We start from the raw sequence: 12493 nt of genomic DNA, 5'->3' as shown, positions 1-12493 counted from the left end.
GCAGTGAATGGGGGTTCCCTTTTCTCCACAGCCTCTCCAACACTTGTTATTACCTGTCTTGTTGATAATAGCCAACATCTAAGAGGTGTGAGGTGGTATCTCGTTGTAGTTTTTATTTGCATTTCTTGAATAGCTAGTGAAGATGAGCATCTTCTCATATATCTGTTGGCCATTTATATGTCCTCTTGGGGAAGTGTCTGTTCAGGTCCTCTCCCCACTTTTATTTTCTTTCTTTTTATTTATTTATTTATTTTTTGTATTTTTCTGAAATGAGAAGAGGGGAAGCAGAAAGACAGACTCCCACATGTGCCCAACTGTGATCCACCTGGCAAGCCCACTAGGGGGCGATGCTCTGCCCATCTTTGGCATTGCTCCATTGCAACCAGAGCCATTCTAGTGCCTTAGGCGGAGGCCATGGAGCCATACTCAGCACCTGGGCCAAGTTTGCTCCAATGGAGCCTTGGCTGTGGGAGGGGAAGAGAGAGACAGAGAGGAAGGAGAGGGGGAGGGGTGGAGAAGCAGATGGGCGCTTCTCCTGTGTTCCCTGGCTGGGAATCAAACCCAGGCCTTCCACACGCCTGACAGATGCTCTACCATTGAGCCAACTGGCCACGGTTTCTCCATTTTTTCATTAGATTGATTGCTTGTTTGTTGCTGAACTTGTGAATTCTTGATATATGTTGGATATTAACGCCTTATCAGAGCTGTTTGCAAATATCATCTCCTATTTAGTTGACTGCCTATTTATTTTGTTGTCAGTTTCTTTTGCTGTGCAGAAGCTTTTTAGTTTGATATAGTTCCATTCATTTATTGTTGCCTTTACTTCCCTTGCCTTTGGGGTCAAATTCATACATTGTTCTCTACTGACAAGTTCCATGAGGTTAGTACCTATGTCTTCTTCTATCTTGAATTAATTTTTGTTCAGGGTGACAAACTAGTCAAGTTTCATTTTTTTACATGTTACATTCAAACTTTCCCAGCACCATTTGCCAAAGAAGCTTTCTTTTCCCCATTATGTTTTTTCTTTCGGCCCCTTTGTCATAGGTTATTTGTCCATATATATGTAGTCTTATTTCTGAGCTGTTGATTGTGTTCCATTGATCTGTATGTCTGTTGTTTTGCCAATACCATGCTGTTTTGATGATCATGGCTGTATAGTATAACTTGAAGTCAGGTAGTGTGATACCTCGTTTCATTCTTTTCCCTCAGGATTGTTTTGGCTATTTGGGTTTCTTTTTTTTTTGGTTCCATACAAACCTGGTGATTTTTTTGTTTGATTTCTTTAAAAAATGACATTGGAATTTTGATGGGGGTTGTATTAAATCTGTATATTGCTTTGGGTAATATGGCCATTTTAATTTTGTTGATTCTTATGATCTATGAACATGAAATATTTTTCCATTTTATTGTGTCTTTTTAAATTTCTTTCAATAATATTTTGTAGTTTTCAGTATATAGGTCCTTCACATTCTTTGTTAAGTTTATTCCTAGGTATTTTATTATTTTGTTGCAATTGTAAAAGGAGTTGTTTTTTTTAGCTCTTTTTCAAAGTTTTGTTGTTGGTGTATAAGAAAGCAGTAGACTTTTATATATTGATTTCGTATCCTGTAACTTTATTGATTTATTGTTTCTGATAGCTTTCTGCTGGAGTTTTGGGAGTTTTCTATAATGAGAATAATGTCATCTTCAAAAAGTGATGCCTTTACTTCTTTCCTGATTTGAATGCCTTTTATTTCTTTCTCTTGCCTGATTGCTCTGGCTAAATCTTCCAAAACTATGTTTAATAAGAGTGAGAGAGTGTGCAGCCTTGTCTTGTTCCTGAATTTAGAGGAAAAACCTTCATTTTTTCACTATTTAGTTTGACATTGGCTGATGGTTTGTCATATATGGCCTTTATTATGATATGTTGAGGTACTTTCCTCCAATTCTGATTTTAATGATAGTGTTTTAAACATAAAGGGATGTTGTATCTTATTGAATCCCTTTTCTTCATCAATTGATAGAATCATATGATTTTTGTCCTTTGTTTTGTTGATGTGGTGTGTTACATTGATCAATTTCTGTATGTTGAACCATTCTTGTGCTACTGGAATGAATCCCACTTGATTGTGATGTATTATATATATATATATATATATATATATATATATATATATATATATATATATATATATATATATACAGTGATACCTCGGTTCTCGAACGCCTTGACTTTCGACCAAATCGGTATTCGACCAGGAAATTCGAGAAAATTTTGTCTTGGAATCCGAACAAATATTTGGAACTCGAACGTCCGAGATTAGCCGAGTTGAGCCGAATGGCGTTCATTCGGCCGAGCGCGCCTTGCCTGCGTCATCAGTGTGAGTCACGCTTTGTCACGCTTTGTGGAGAGAGAGAATCACGTTTTTGTGGAGAGAGTCACGCTTTGTGGTGAGAGTCACGCTTTGTGGTGAGAGTCACGCTTTGTGGTGAGACTCACGCTTTGTGGAGAGACTCACGCTTTGTGCACGCTTTGTACACTGAATTTAACCCTTAGACATGGGTCCAAAGAAAGCCAGAAGTGGTAATGCAGACAAAGGTAAGCGGAAAGCTGTGAGAACAACGATTGAGCTGAAAAAAGAAATCATTGCCAAATATGAACAGGGCACACGTGTTTCAGATCTGTCTGCTGAGTATGGCATGCCAAGATCTACTATCTCAACTTTCCTTAAGAATAAAGCTGTTATAAAGGCTGCCAATGTTGCCAAAGGTGTTACATTGTTAACAAAGCAAAGGCCTCAGATAATGGAGGAAATGGAGAAGCTGCTTCTTATTTTCATTAAAGAAAAAGAGTTAGCAGGTGACAGCATCAATGAAGTCGTTATTTGTGAGAAAGCACCAGTAAATAGGCATATTTTTGGGGCTTGGAACAAATTAATCCAGTTTCCATTATTTCCTATGGGTTTCATTGTTTCGGTTCTCGAACAATTTGGTTCTCGACCATTCTCCCGGAACGAATTATGTTCGAGAACCGAGGTATCACTGTATATATATATATATGTGTATTTTTTTTTTTTTTTGTATTTTTCTGAAGCTGGAAACGGGGAGAGACAGTCAGACAGACTCCGCATGAGCTGGACCGGGATCCACCCGGCATGCCCATCAGGGGCGACGCTCTGCCCACCAGGGGGCGATGCTCTGCCCCTCCAGGGCGTCGCTCTGTCGCGACCAGAGCCACTCCAGCGCCTGGGGCAGAGGCCAAGGAGCCATCCCTAGCGCCCGGGCCATCTTTGCTCCAATGGAGCCTTGGCTGCAGGAGGGGAAGAGAGAGACAGAGAGGAAGGGGGGGGGTGGAGAAGCAAATGGGCGCTTCTCCTATGTGCCCTGGCCGGGAATCGAACCCGGGTCCCCTGCACTCCAGGCCGATGCTCTACCGCTGAGCCAACCGGCCAGGGCCATGATGTATTATTTTTTAATGTGTTGTTGTATTCGATTTGTTAATATTTTGTTTAGGATTATTGCAACTGTATTCATTAGAGATATTGGTCTGTAGTTTTCTTTTCTCTATGCTGTCATGATTTTTCTGCCCTTTCAGTAAACAGACCTAGGAAATACCTGTGTATATAGAAACATCCACACATATATGTACTCAAACATAATATATACATATATATTTACATACAGATACACATACATATACCTATACACTCACATATATATTTGTATGTGTATATTTAAAAATTATGATTTTACACAGCCCTCATTCCAATAAACAGGGTTCCTTCTTATATTCCTGATCCATATTTGTATCTTCCTTCTTCTACAATAAGTATCTTGGTTCTCAAGAACATCAATATATTTACTCAATAGTATAATACATCTAGAAGGATTTCAAAATTACTTTGTCCAAACCATACTAATAAACAAACCCACTAACAGGAGTTCCATATTTTTTTTGCAATATTCCCTGTTACCCTACAAACTCATCCTGATTGAGGATATATATGTTGAGGGAATATAGTCTAATACAATAATGTATTACTTGAGTTAGTTGTTTTGTGTATTTTCTTCTGTTTTTCTTTTTTCATTAGTATAATTATGGTATTATTTGGAATATAATTAGGTTCTATTTATTTCAGTGTAAAGGTATACCTTTTTAATTTATCTTTACTAACATTATTCATAGAACTGGGATTTCTCTTCCTGTTTAATGGAATTAGTCATGATTATAGTTTGTGGCAAATTTTCCCAGACCTCCATGTTAAACATCCCCTCAGTGAGATGAGATAGATGTATTATAGGTAGTATTTTGTCAGAAGTCTACCCTGAAAACCTAGTTGATCTTGGTATACCCAGGCAGCAAAGTCAGTTATACTGCCTTTTCCCCCCTGACCATCTTTTGGGGTCAGAGTGGAATGTGATATTAGAAAAACATTGTTTTGGTAATTTGCCAGTCAGTATGCTTGGCATGGAGATTAGAACTACTTCCTATGTGGCTTAGAATTACTTAGTGCTGCTTTTTAACTAATAATTTCTAGTTCTACTCTACTTCTAGCTTTTGCTGTGATTAGCCCATACCAGTGCTATGTTTTGATTATTTCTGGAACACTCAAAATATCTAGGGTGGGGATGTGGGTCAGGGCTTTACTATAAAAGCCATCTATTGGGTAATATGTGGCTTTCTTCATTTCTTTGCTTCTTTCTCCCCTCTGCTTTTGTAGGCTTCTCAAAGTCAACCTATCCAGTCCAAGAAGGAAGCCAATAAGGAGTGTGTTAAAGATGTTTCCAAGAAAATAAACAGGAACCCACTGGGGTTGGCCGAAAGCAATGAGATGAATATAAAAAAGTAAGTAAGAGGGGACACAGATGGCATTTTTTTAGATGGTAAAGGAGATTGTGTGACATCCTTTTGACTCCCTTTTGTGCCCATTGAGAAAATGTTTAATGAGCTACATTATAATTAACACATTAATCCTGGTTACTGAGTTAGGCCCAGTTGTGGTTGCTAAAGTATTACCAGTCTCTCTCTCTTTTTCTCCCTCTCTCCCTCCCTCTCTCCCTCTCTCTCCCCCTCTCTCTCCCTCTATCCTTCTCTCCCTCTTTCACTGTGGTGTGTGTACTTATTGAAAGAGTTATTGTCATTGGGAAATTTGCCAAAAGATCTTGTGCTCATCTTTTCTATCTTTTAGTAATTCAGTCCCTGTTTGAACAATCTGTGTTTGAGAGTACAGGGAAACTTAACTTTTCAGAGGTTTCTCAGCAGCTGGTTGATAGCTTGCCATTTTGCTTATCCATTAGAAATTTTAGTGGAGGTTTGTCCCTTGTTACTGGAGGGAGATTACTGTCTCCCTAGGCCAAAAACATGTGTTTTCCAGCTGTTACAAGGAACTGTTCATAGATTCTGCAAGTAGATATAAGTATTCTCTTCTAGGAATGGAAAACAGATGGACCCCGAGGAAAACTTTTATTGGAAGAGGAATTAGAAAATGGAGTTGGAAAATGGAATTCTTCATTACAGTGGAATTACTTCTTCAGGGAAGAATAGAATAGGTTAGATGGATAGCTATAGCAGGGCTAATCATGAGTTCTAAAGGGTAAGGGTTAAAGAGTTGTGGAACTTCAGAAAATTAACATGCTAGGTCCACAGGACACTTTGTTAATTACTTAGCAAAAAGAAATAAAACCAGAAGATTAACATTTAGCCCTACTTGGTTTCTTGCTCAAATGGAATTTCTGGGATTTGTATGTGTATTTTAATATGAATTCCATGCATTATTTCCTTTTGAATTGCTTTCATCATTCTGACTGGAAAGCCTTTCAAAATGCCATAAACATTCTTGCTTTCATTCATAGTTTAGTGGAATGGACCTTGATAATAACACTAGAACTAATAGTTAACATTTACTGAGAGCTCACTATAATCACACATTATTCTGAGTTTTTTGTAGCAGCTTAACTGAAACATACCATTCAATTTACCCATTTAAAGTGTATAATTCAATGACTTTTATATATTCACAATTATGCAGCCATCACCACAATAAATTTTAGAACACCTTCATCAACCCCAGAAGAAACCCTGTACCTTTAGTTGTCATCTCTCAATTTGAATATTCTTCCTAGCTCTAGGCAACGACTAATCTATTTTCTGTCTTCATATATTTGCCTCCTCTAGACATTTATTATAAATGAAATTATACAATATGTGGTCTTATATGTCTATATTCTTGCATGTAGCATAATATTTTCAAGGTTCAGTTATGTTGTAACAGGTATCAGTACTTCATTCCTTTTTATTGCCAAATAATATTCCATTGTATGGATATGCCATATTTTGTTTGTCCATTCATCATTTGGGTTATTTCCACCTTTTGATTATTCTAAATAGAGTGGGTATGAACATTTGTATACTAGTTTTTGTTTGAACACCTATTTTCAATTCTTTTGTGTATATACCTAGAAATATAATTGCTAGGTCAAATGGTAATTCTATGTTGGACTCACTGAGGAACTGCTAACTTGTATTCCAAAGTGGTTTTACTATTTTACAGTCCTACCAGGAATATATGAGAGTTTCCAATTTTCCACAATCTTGCCAACCTTTGTTATTTTCTTTTTAAAATTATTATTATGGCCATCCTAGTGGGTGTGAAGAAGTATCTCCTTGTTTAGGATGCATTTCTGTGATGTTGAGCATATTTCATGTGCTTATTGGCCACTTGCATATCTTCTTTTGAGTAATATCCAGATCTTTTGTCCTCTTTTAAAATTTTTGTTATTGAACTTTTTATTATTGAGTTTGTAAGAGTTCCTTACATATTCTAGATAAAAGTCCCTGATTAGATAAATGATTTACAAATATTTCCATCCATTCTGTGAATTGAACCATTTTTAATTTTGAGAAATCCAATTTATTTTTTCTTCTGTTGCTTATGCTTTTGGTGCCATATCTATGAAACCATTGCCAAATCCAAGGTTACAGGGATTTATTTTTTAAAAGTTTTATTTTTAAAAAAATTATTGAATTAATTGAGGTGACATTGGTTAATAAAATGATACAGTGTTAAGGTGTACAATTCTATAATACATCGTCTTTATAATTGTATTGTGTGTTCACTACCCCAAGTTGAGATTCCTTTCAGCACAATTGATTTCCCCTTCACCCTCTTCAATCTGCCCCCACCCCCTTTCCCTCTGGAAATTACCCTACTATTGTCTGTTTACAAGTTTTTTTCTTTTAAAATTTTATTTAGAAAATTAAATTTAATGGGTGACATTGATTAGTTAAGAGTACATAGGTTAAAGATAAACATCTCTATAGCATTTTATTGCATTGTGTGCCCATTACCTAAAGTCAAATCATTTTCCATCACTGTATATTTGTCCTTCTTTACTCTCCTGCTCCCATACCCCTTCCCTGAATCTCATTCCCTGGGTAACCACTTCTCTTTTATCTATTTCCATGATCTCAGTTTTATAACCCACCAATGTGTGAAACCATATAGTTCTTAGCTTTTTATGATTTACTTATTCCACTCAGTATAATATTCTCAAGGTCCATCATGTTGTTGTAAATGGCAATATGTCATTATTTCTTCTGGCTGAGTAGTATTCCATAGTATATATTGTACGTCTTCTTTATCCAATCCTATATCAATAGACACTTTGGCTGTTTCCATGTCTTGGCCACTGTGAATAATGCTGTGATGAGCATGGTGTGCATGTGTCTTTGCTACCAATATTTTCAAGTTTTGGGAGATACAGCTAGTGCTCGACTTATGACCATGATTGGTTCTGACAGACTGATCATAACATGATTTGGTCATAAGTTGAGTAGGCTATATGTATAGTACTGTGAAATGATGTTATAAATTTTTTTGTCATATTTTATCATAATTTTCTTTTATTATTGCTATATATCATAATTTTCTTTGTTCATTTTATGCCATTTGTATAATCTCTACACCATTTTGTTTCTTATTTTTACATTTGTCAGGTTTAAGTAAAACACTGCATTACCAGTACAACTGGTTTAATATTTGCAAAGACAATTTCCTCTTGATAGACATCTTGGGAAGGGGTTTGATGAAAAATATCCAACACACAAAACACAAATTGCTGTACCGAGTCTGGGATAACAGTTGAAATGGTGCACATGGAGATGGTAGTGCTGAGATGGTAGTGCTGCCAGAAGCTCGTCCGCACTGTTGTACGCCCAGCTGGGCAACGCTTGTGCTGCCAGACGCAGAGCAGTCATGGCTAGCGATTGTGGTCATAAAGTCGAATGGTCGTAAGTTACATAGGTCATAAGTCGATCAATATTTGTAGATACCCAGTAGAGGGATTGCTGGGTCATATAGTAGTTCTATTCTTAATTTTTTGAGGAGCCATCATACTGTCTTCCACAATGGTTGCACTAATTTGCATTCCCACAAGCAGTGAATGAAAGTTCCTTTTTCTCCACATCCTCTCTAACACTTGTTATTACCTGTCTTGTTAATAGCCAATCTGAGAGGTATGAGGTGATATCTCATTGTAGTTTTGATTTGCATTTGTCAAATAACTAGTAAAGATAAGCATCTTTTCATATATCTATTGGATATTTGTATGTCCTCTTGGAAGAAGTGTCTGTTCAGGTCCTCTCCCCATTTTTTAATTGGATTGTTTGCTTGTTTGTTGTTGAACTTTGTGAGTTCTTTCTATATTTTGGATAATAACCTCTTATTGGAGCTGTTGTCTGCAAAGAGCTCCCATTTAGTTGACTGCCTATTTGTTTTGTCAGTTTCTTTTGCTGTGCAGAAGCTTTTTAGTTTGATACTCATTGATTTTTATACTCTAATCTGTCTCTTGGAGTTGAAGCCCCTTTCTCTTCCATATCTTTAGTAAGTATAGCAAGAAAATAAGAGAAAGGTAAGGATTCTAAGAACTACATTTTTCTTATTCTGACACTGTTGTCTTTATAGGTATGAGCTGGAACCCTCATCAGCAGCAGTTTCACCTACCGTGGTAACACATATTATGAAGAAACCTATCATTCTGAAGAGATCTATCATCTCCAAAATACCCACTACTGAGGAAGCATCTCTTTTTAAAAAGCCATCAGTATTAAAAGTGAAACCCACTACTGGGAACACATTGCCCATCAAGAGACCATTATCTTTTAAGAAGTGCAGAAATGAGTATAAGGTAGCTATAGTCGAGAAGCCACTGACCTTGCTGGAGGAGACTAACTTTGATATTTATTTAGAGCCAGTGACTCATAGGCCAAAGCATAAAACTGAGGAGACAGCCATAACCAAGAGAAAATTATTCTTTCAGAGGATGTGTACATGTCAGGGGAAACATTCCAACTGTAGGGAAGAGTTGACCTTGTTGGACATTAACGTTGAAAATGATTCCTTCTTTATGGAACCAGTGAACTTTAGGAGGAAGCCTAATACTGAGGCTAAGAAGAAGCCACTAATATGTCAGAAGGTCACCTCCAAAGAGAAGTCACTCACTAAGGAACCATTGTTCAATGAGGCATTGCATTTAAAGCTGTTCTCCTTGAATGAGAAACCTACCACTGAGAAGGAGTTATCCTTTGAGGAGCCATTGGCCTTGCAAGATAATCCCACCAACGACGAAGACACCTTTCTTAAAGATGACTCAATCCTCCAAGTTGAGACCAGCCCGTATGTGGTCAGCACTGCCCTTGAATCTGGAATAGGCATGTCTAGCTCTGGCACCATGTCCAATGTGAACAAGTTTAATACCACAAAGAAGTCCAGTGCTTGTGAATCCAGTTCCAATAAACCTTTCTCACCTTGGAGCAAGAGATTACGGAAGGAGGTATTCTGCTCCCTTCTTAAATTAGATGAAATGTTCTTTGTTGTCCTGGAGGTAGCTGCTAGCAAAGATATATATGTATTCTTTTTGTTAAGCAACGAAATTTAGCTGTATATTATAAGCTATTATAAATCAAGTTTGCCTTATAGAATCTTGACTTCCTGACTAGCATAGAAATTCACCCAAGCAATTAGAAAGTATTTATTCCAGGAATACTCACGAGGGCCTGGAATACTATATATACAAGGGTGGCCAAAAGTAGGTTTACAGTTTATATAAAAAAGACATGCAGGTTATGATTATTAAAGTATTAACTCAAAAGAAGGTTACGATGGTGCAATAAACCTACTTTTCCCCATCCTTGTATTTATAGACTTTGCAGTAATGTTTACTTATTTCAAAAAAATTGCTTTTCTTAGTAATTGAGATCTGCATTTGAGTTGGCTTCAGTCAATGATGTATGAAGTTCACAGAGGCATCTTCCAAGGAAGATGGTCTTTAAGTTGTAAATTGAAAGAATGAAGGGATGAGATTTGGCAAGTAGGAGGAGAAATGCCCTTCTTGTAGGTAAAACAACCTGAATAAAGGTATAGAAGGGAAGAAAAGGCAACCAAGAAGATGAATAGTGTCAGATCAAAGCATTGGGGCACAACAAGAAACCTAAGAGGACAGATGGCAGAAGTCAAAATAGTAAAATAAGATTGTCTTTGTTGAAGAGTCTTCAGCTTATCTGTAAAAATGGTGCCTGGTTCCTAGGGTACAGTGGGTACATACAAGGAGGACTAAGCAGTTTTAGTCACTCAGTAGTATGAAGATTGCAGAGTTCAGGGGTGCTCTGTTATGGACTGGGAGGATATATGAGTCTTGAGTAACCTTAGCAGAAGATGACAGTGGGGAAAAAAGGAGTCATTCATTATGTGTATGTGCTAAGCCTTACTTAGAATGTTTCTCTTCCTAATATGTCTTTTTGGTGATTTCCTAGCAGACAATCCCACTGAAGGATATTGACACAAACCACAATGATATACTTTGCAACTCAATATATGTCAAGGATATCTTCAGATACATGAAGGAGAGAGAGGTGTGTAGAAGGCTGGTGGAGGGAGGGCAATGGTATCTAGTTCTCATTTCCTCATCACTTCATCCTTCAAATGCAAGTTAAAAGGGGATCAACAATTGACATCTACTGCTAGCTTTGTATGAGTTAGACATTGTGCTAAACGTTTTATAGACATTATCTTGTTTAATTCTCGCAAGATGGTAAGTATTATCATCTTCTCTTTATACATGAGGTAAACTGTTCATAGTCACACAAGTAGTATGTTAGAACTGGGATATGGACTAAAGTCTAGTCACCTAGAAGAACATAAGCCTGTACCTCTAATTGCTGAGAAGACAGTCTCAGACACAGAAATGGTCAAGTAGTTTATTTCTAAGTAACTACTCTTAGAGACCTTTTTCCTTTTCTATGCAAGTTTCTGGCATCATATATAAAATCACACTCTTTGTTTCACTTCTCCAATATGGTAAAGTTTTCTTCCTTCTTTGAAATCTGCCAATCTTCTTTACTACTAATATTCATCAATTCCAAGTTTTTTTCCCCCTGTCTTTTTTCAACAGAACAGATGGGACCAATATTATCTGCCAACTATAATTTTATAGGCTATGTGTAACTGGGAGGATAAATATCTCATTTTCTCTCTAGTGAAACAGTGTTTGAATAACTGACTCCAGAGTCCACTTTTTTCCTAGTATACCTTAGAGGAAGTAAGAAAAAACTTTGCTATACCAGTAGTTTAGCCCTTAGCTCAGCAGTATAGGTTTTACTTGGGATTTTGTTAGAAATGCAAAAACGTAGGCCCACACCACACCTTCTAAATTAGAATGTGGATTTTAAGGATCCCCAGCTGGTACATATGCATGTTAAAGTTTAAGAAACATTGCTCTACATAGCATGGTATTGTACTTTTAGGTTGAATTGCAAAAAAAGGGGGCAGAAACTTTTTGGTATTCATATATAGTCATAGGTGTGTTCCTGCCCATATTCCCTCAGTGACTGCTCTGTATCCACCCTGACACTTGAATATCATGTGTATTTGTTTCCCAAGGATAGCTGGAACTTGTCTGGAAAAGGATACTTTGATCTGCCCCTATCAGATACCAGTTGAGAATGAGTTAAATCGTGAGGAAGTTAATTATGTTAACAATATTTTTTGAGATATTAGTTGCAAATATTTTTTAAGTTAAAATATTTGAACTACAAGAAGAGTTTATTAATATTTTTTCCTTACTGTCACCAGGAAAAGTTTATACTTAAAAAATACATCGACAGGCAGACTGACATCAGCAGTAACATGAGGGCCATTCTTGTGAACTGGTTGGTGGATGTGCAGGTGAGCCTGGAAACTCCTGCTTTAAGGAGTTGCTATTCTGTTTATCAATTATTCATTAAGCATTGTCAGATTCCAAACATGGTAAAAATTTACTGGTTCTAGAGAGCTGAATAAGACATGGTTCCTGCCCTTGGGAAGCTTGTGATCTAGGGGTCAAGATAAGAAATGCAGACAAGCCTGACTGGGTGGTGGCACAGTGGATAGAGCGTCAGACTGGGTTGCGGAGGACCCAGGTTTGAGACCCCAAGGTCGCCAGCTTGAGCGCAGGCTCATTTGGTTTGAGCAAAGCTCAC

The 12493-nt window shown here is 37.2% G+C and overlaps 1 protein-coding gene across 2 annotated transcripts in view; it reads left to right on the top strand.

Moving 5' to 3' along the window:
• CCNB3 (cyclin B3) overlaps window positions 1-12493 on the top strand; it is an 82607-nt gene that overhangs the window by 51488 nt on the left and 18626 nt on the right. For both annotated transcript variants that reach the window (XM_066356414.1, XM_066356413.1), the window contains 4 exons: window positions 4701-4825; window positions 8943-9810; window positions 10790-10888; window positions 12108-12200. In XM_066356414.1, the coding sequence (XP_066212511.1) occupies window positions 4701-4825; window positions 8943-9810; window positions 10790-10888; window positions 12108-12200 (1185 nt within the window). The remainder of the gene's footprint in view (window positions 1-4700; window positions 4826-8942; window positions 9811-10789; window positions 10889-12107; window positions 12201-12493) is intronic.

The sequence above is a fragment of the Saccopteryx leptura genome, chromosome X (assembly GCF_036850995.1).
Source record: "Saccopteryx leptura isolate mSacLep1 chromosome X, mSacLep1_pri_phased_curated, whole genome shotgun sequence".
Lineage (NCBI taxonomy): Eukaryota > Metazoa > Chordata > Mammalia > Chiroptera > Emballonuridae > Saccopteryx > Saccopteryx leptura.
This window is presented reverse-complemented; position numbering and strand designations above follow the sequence as displayed.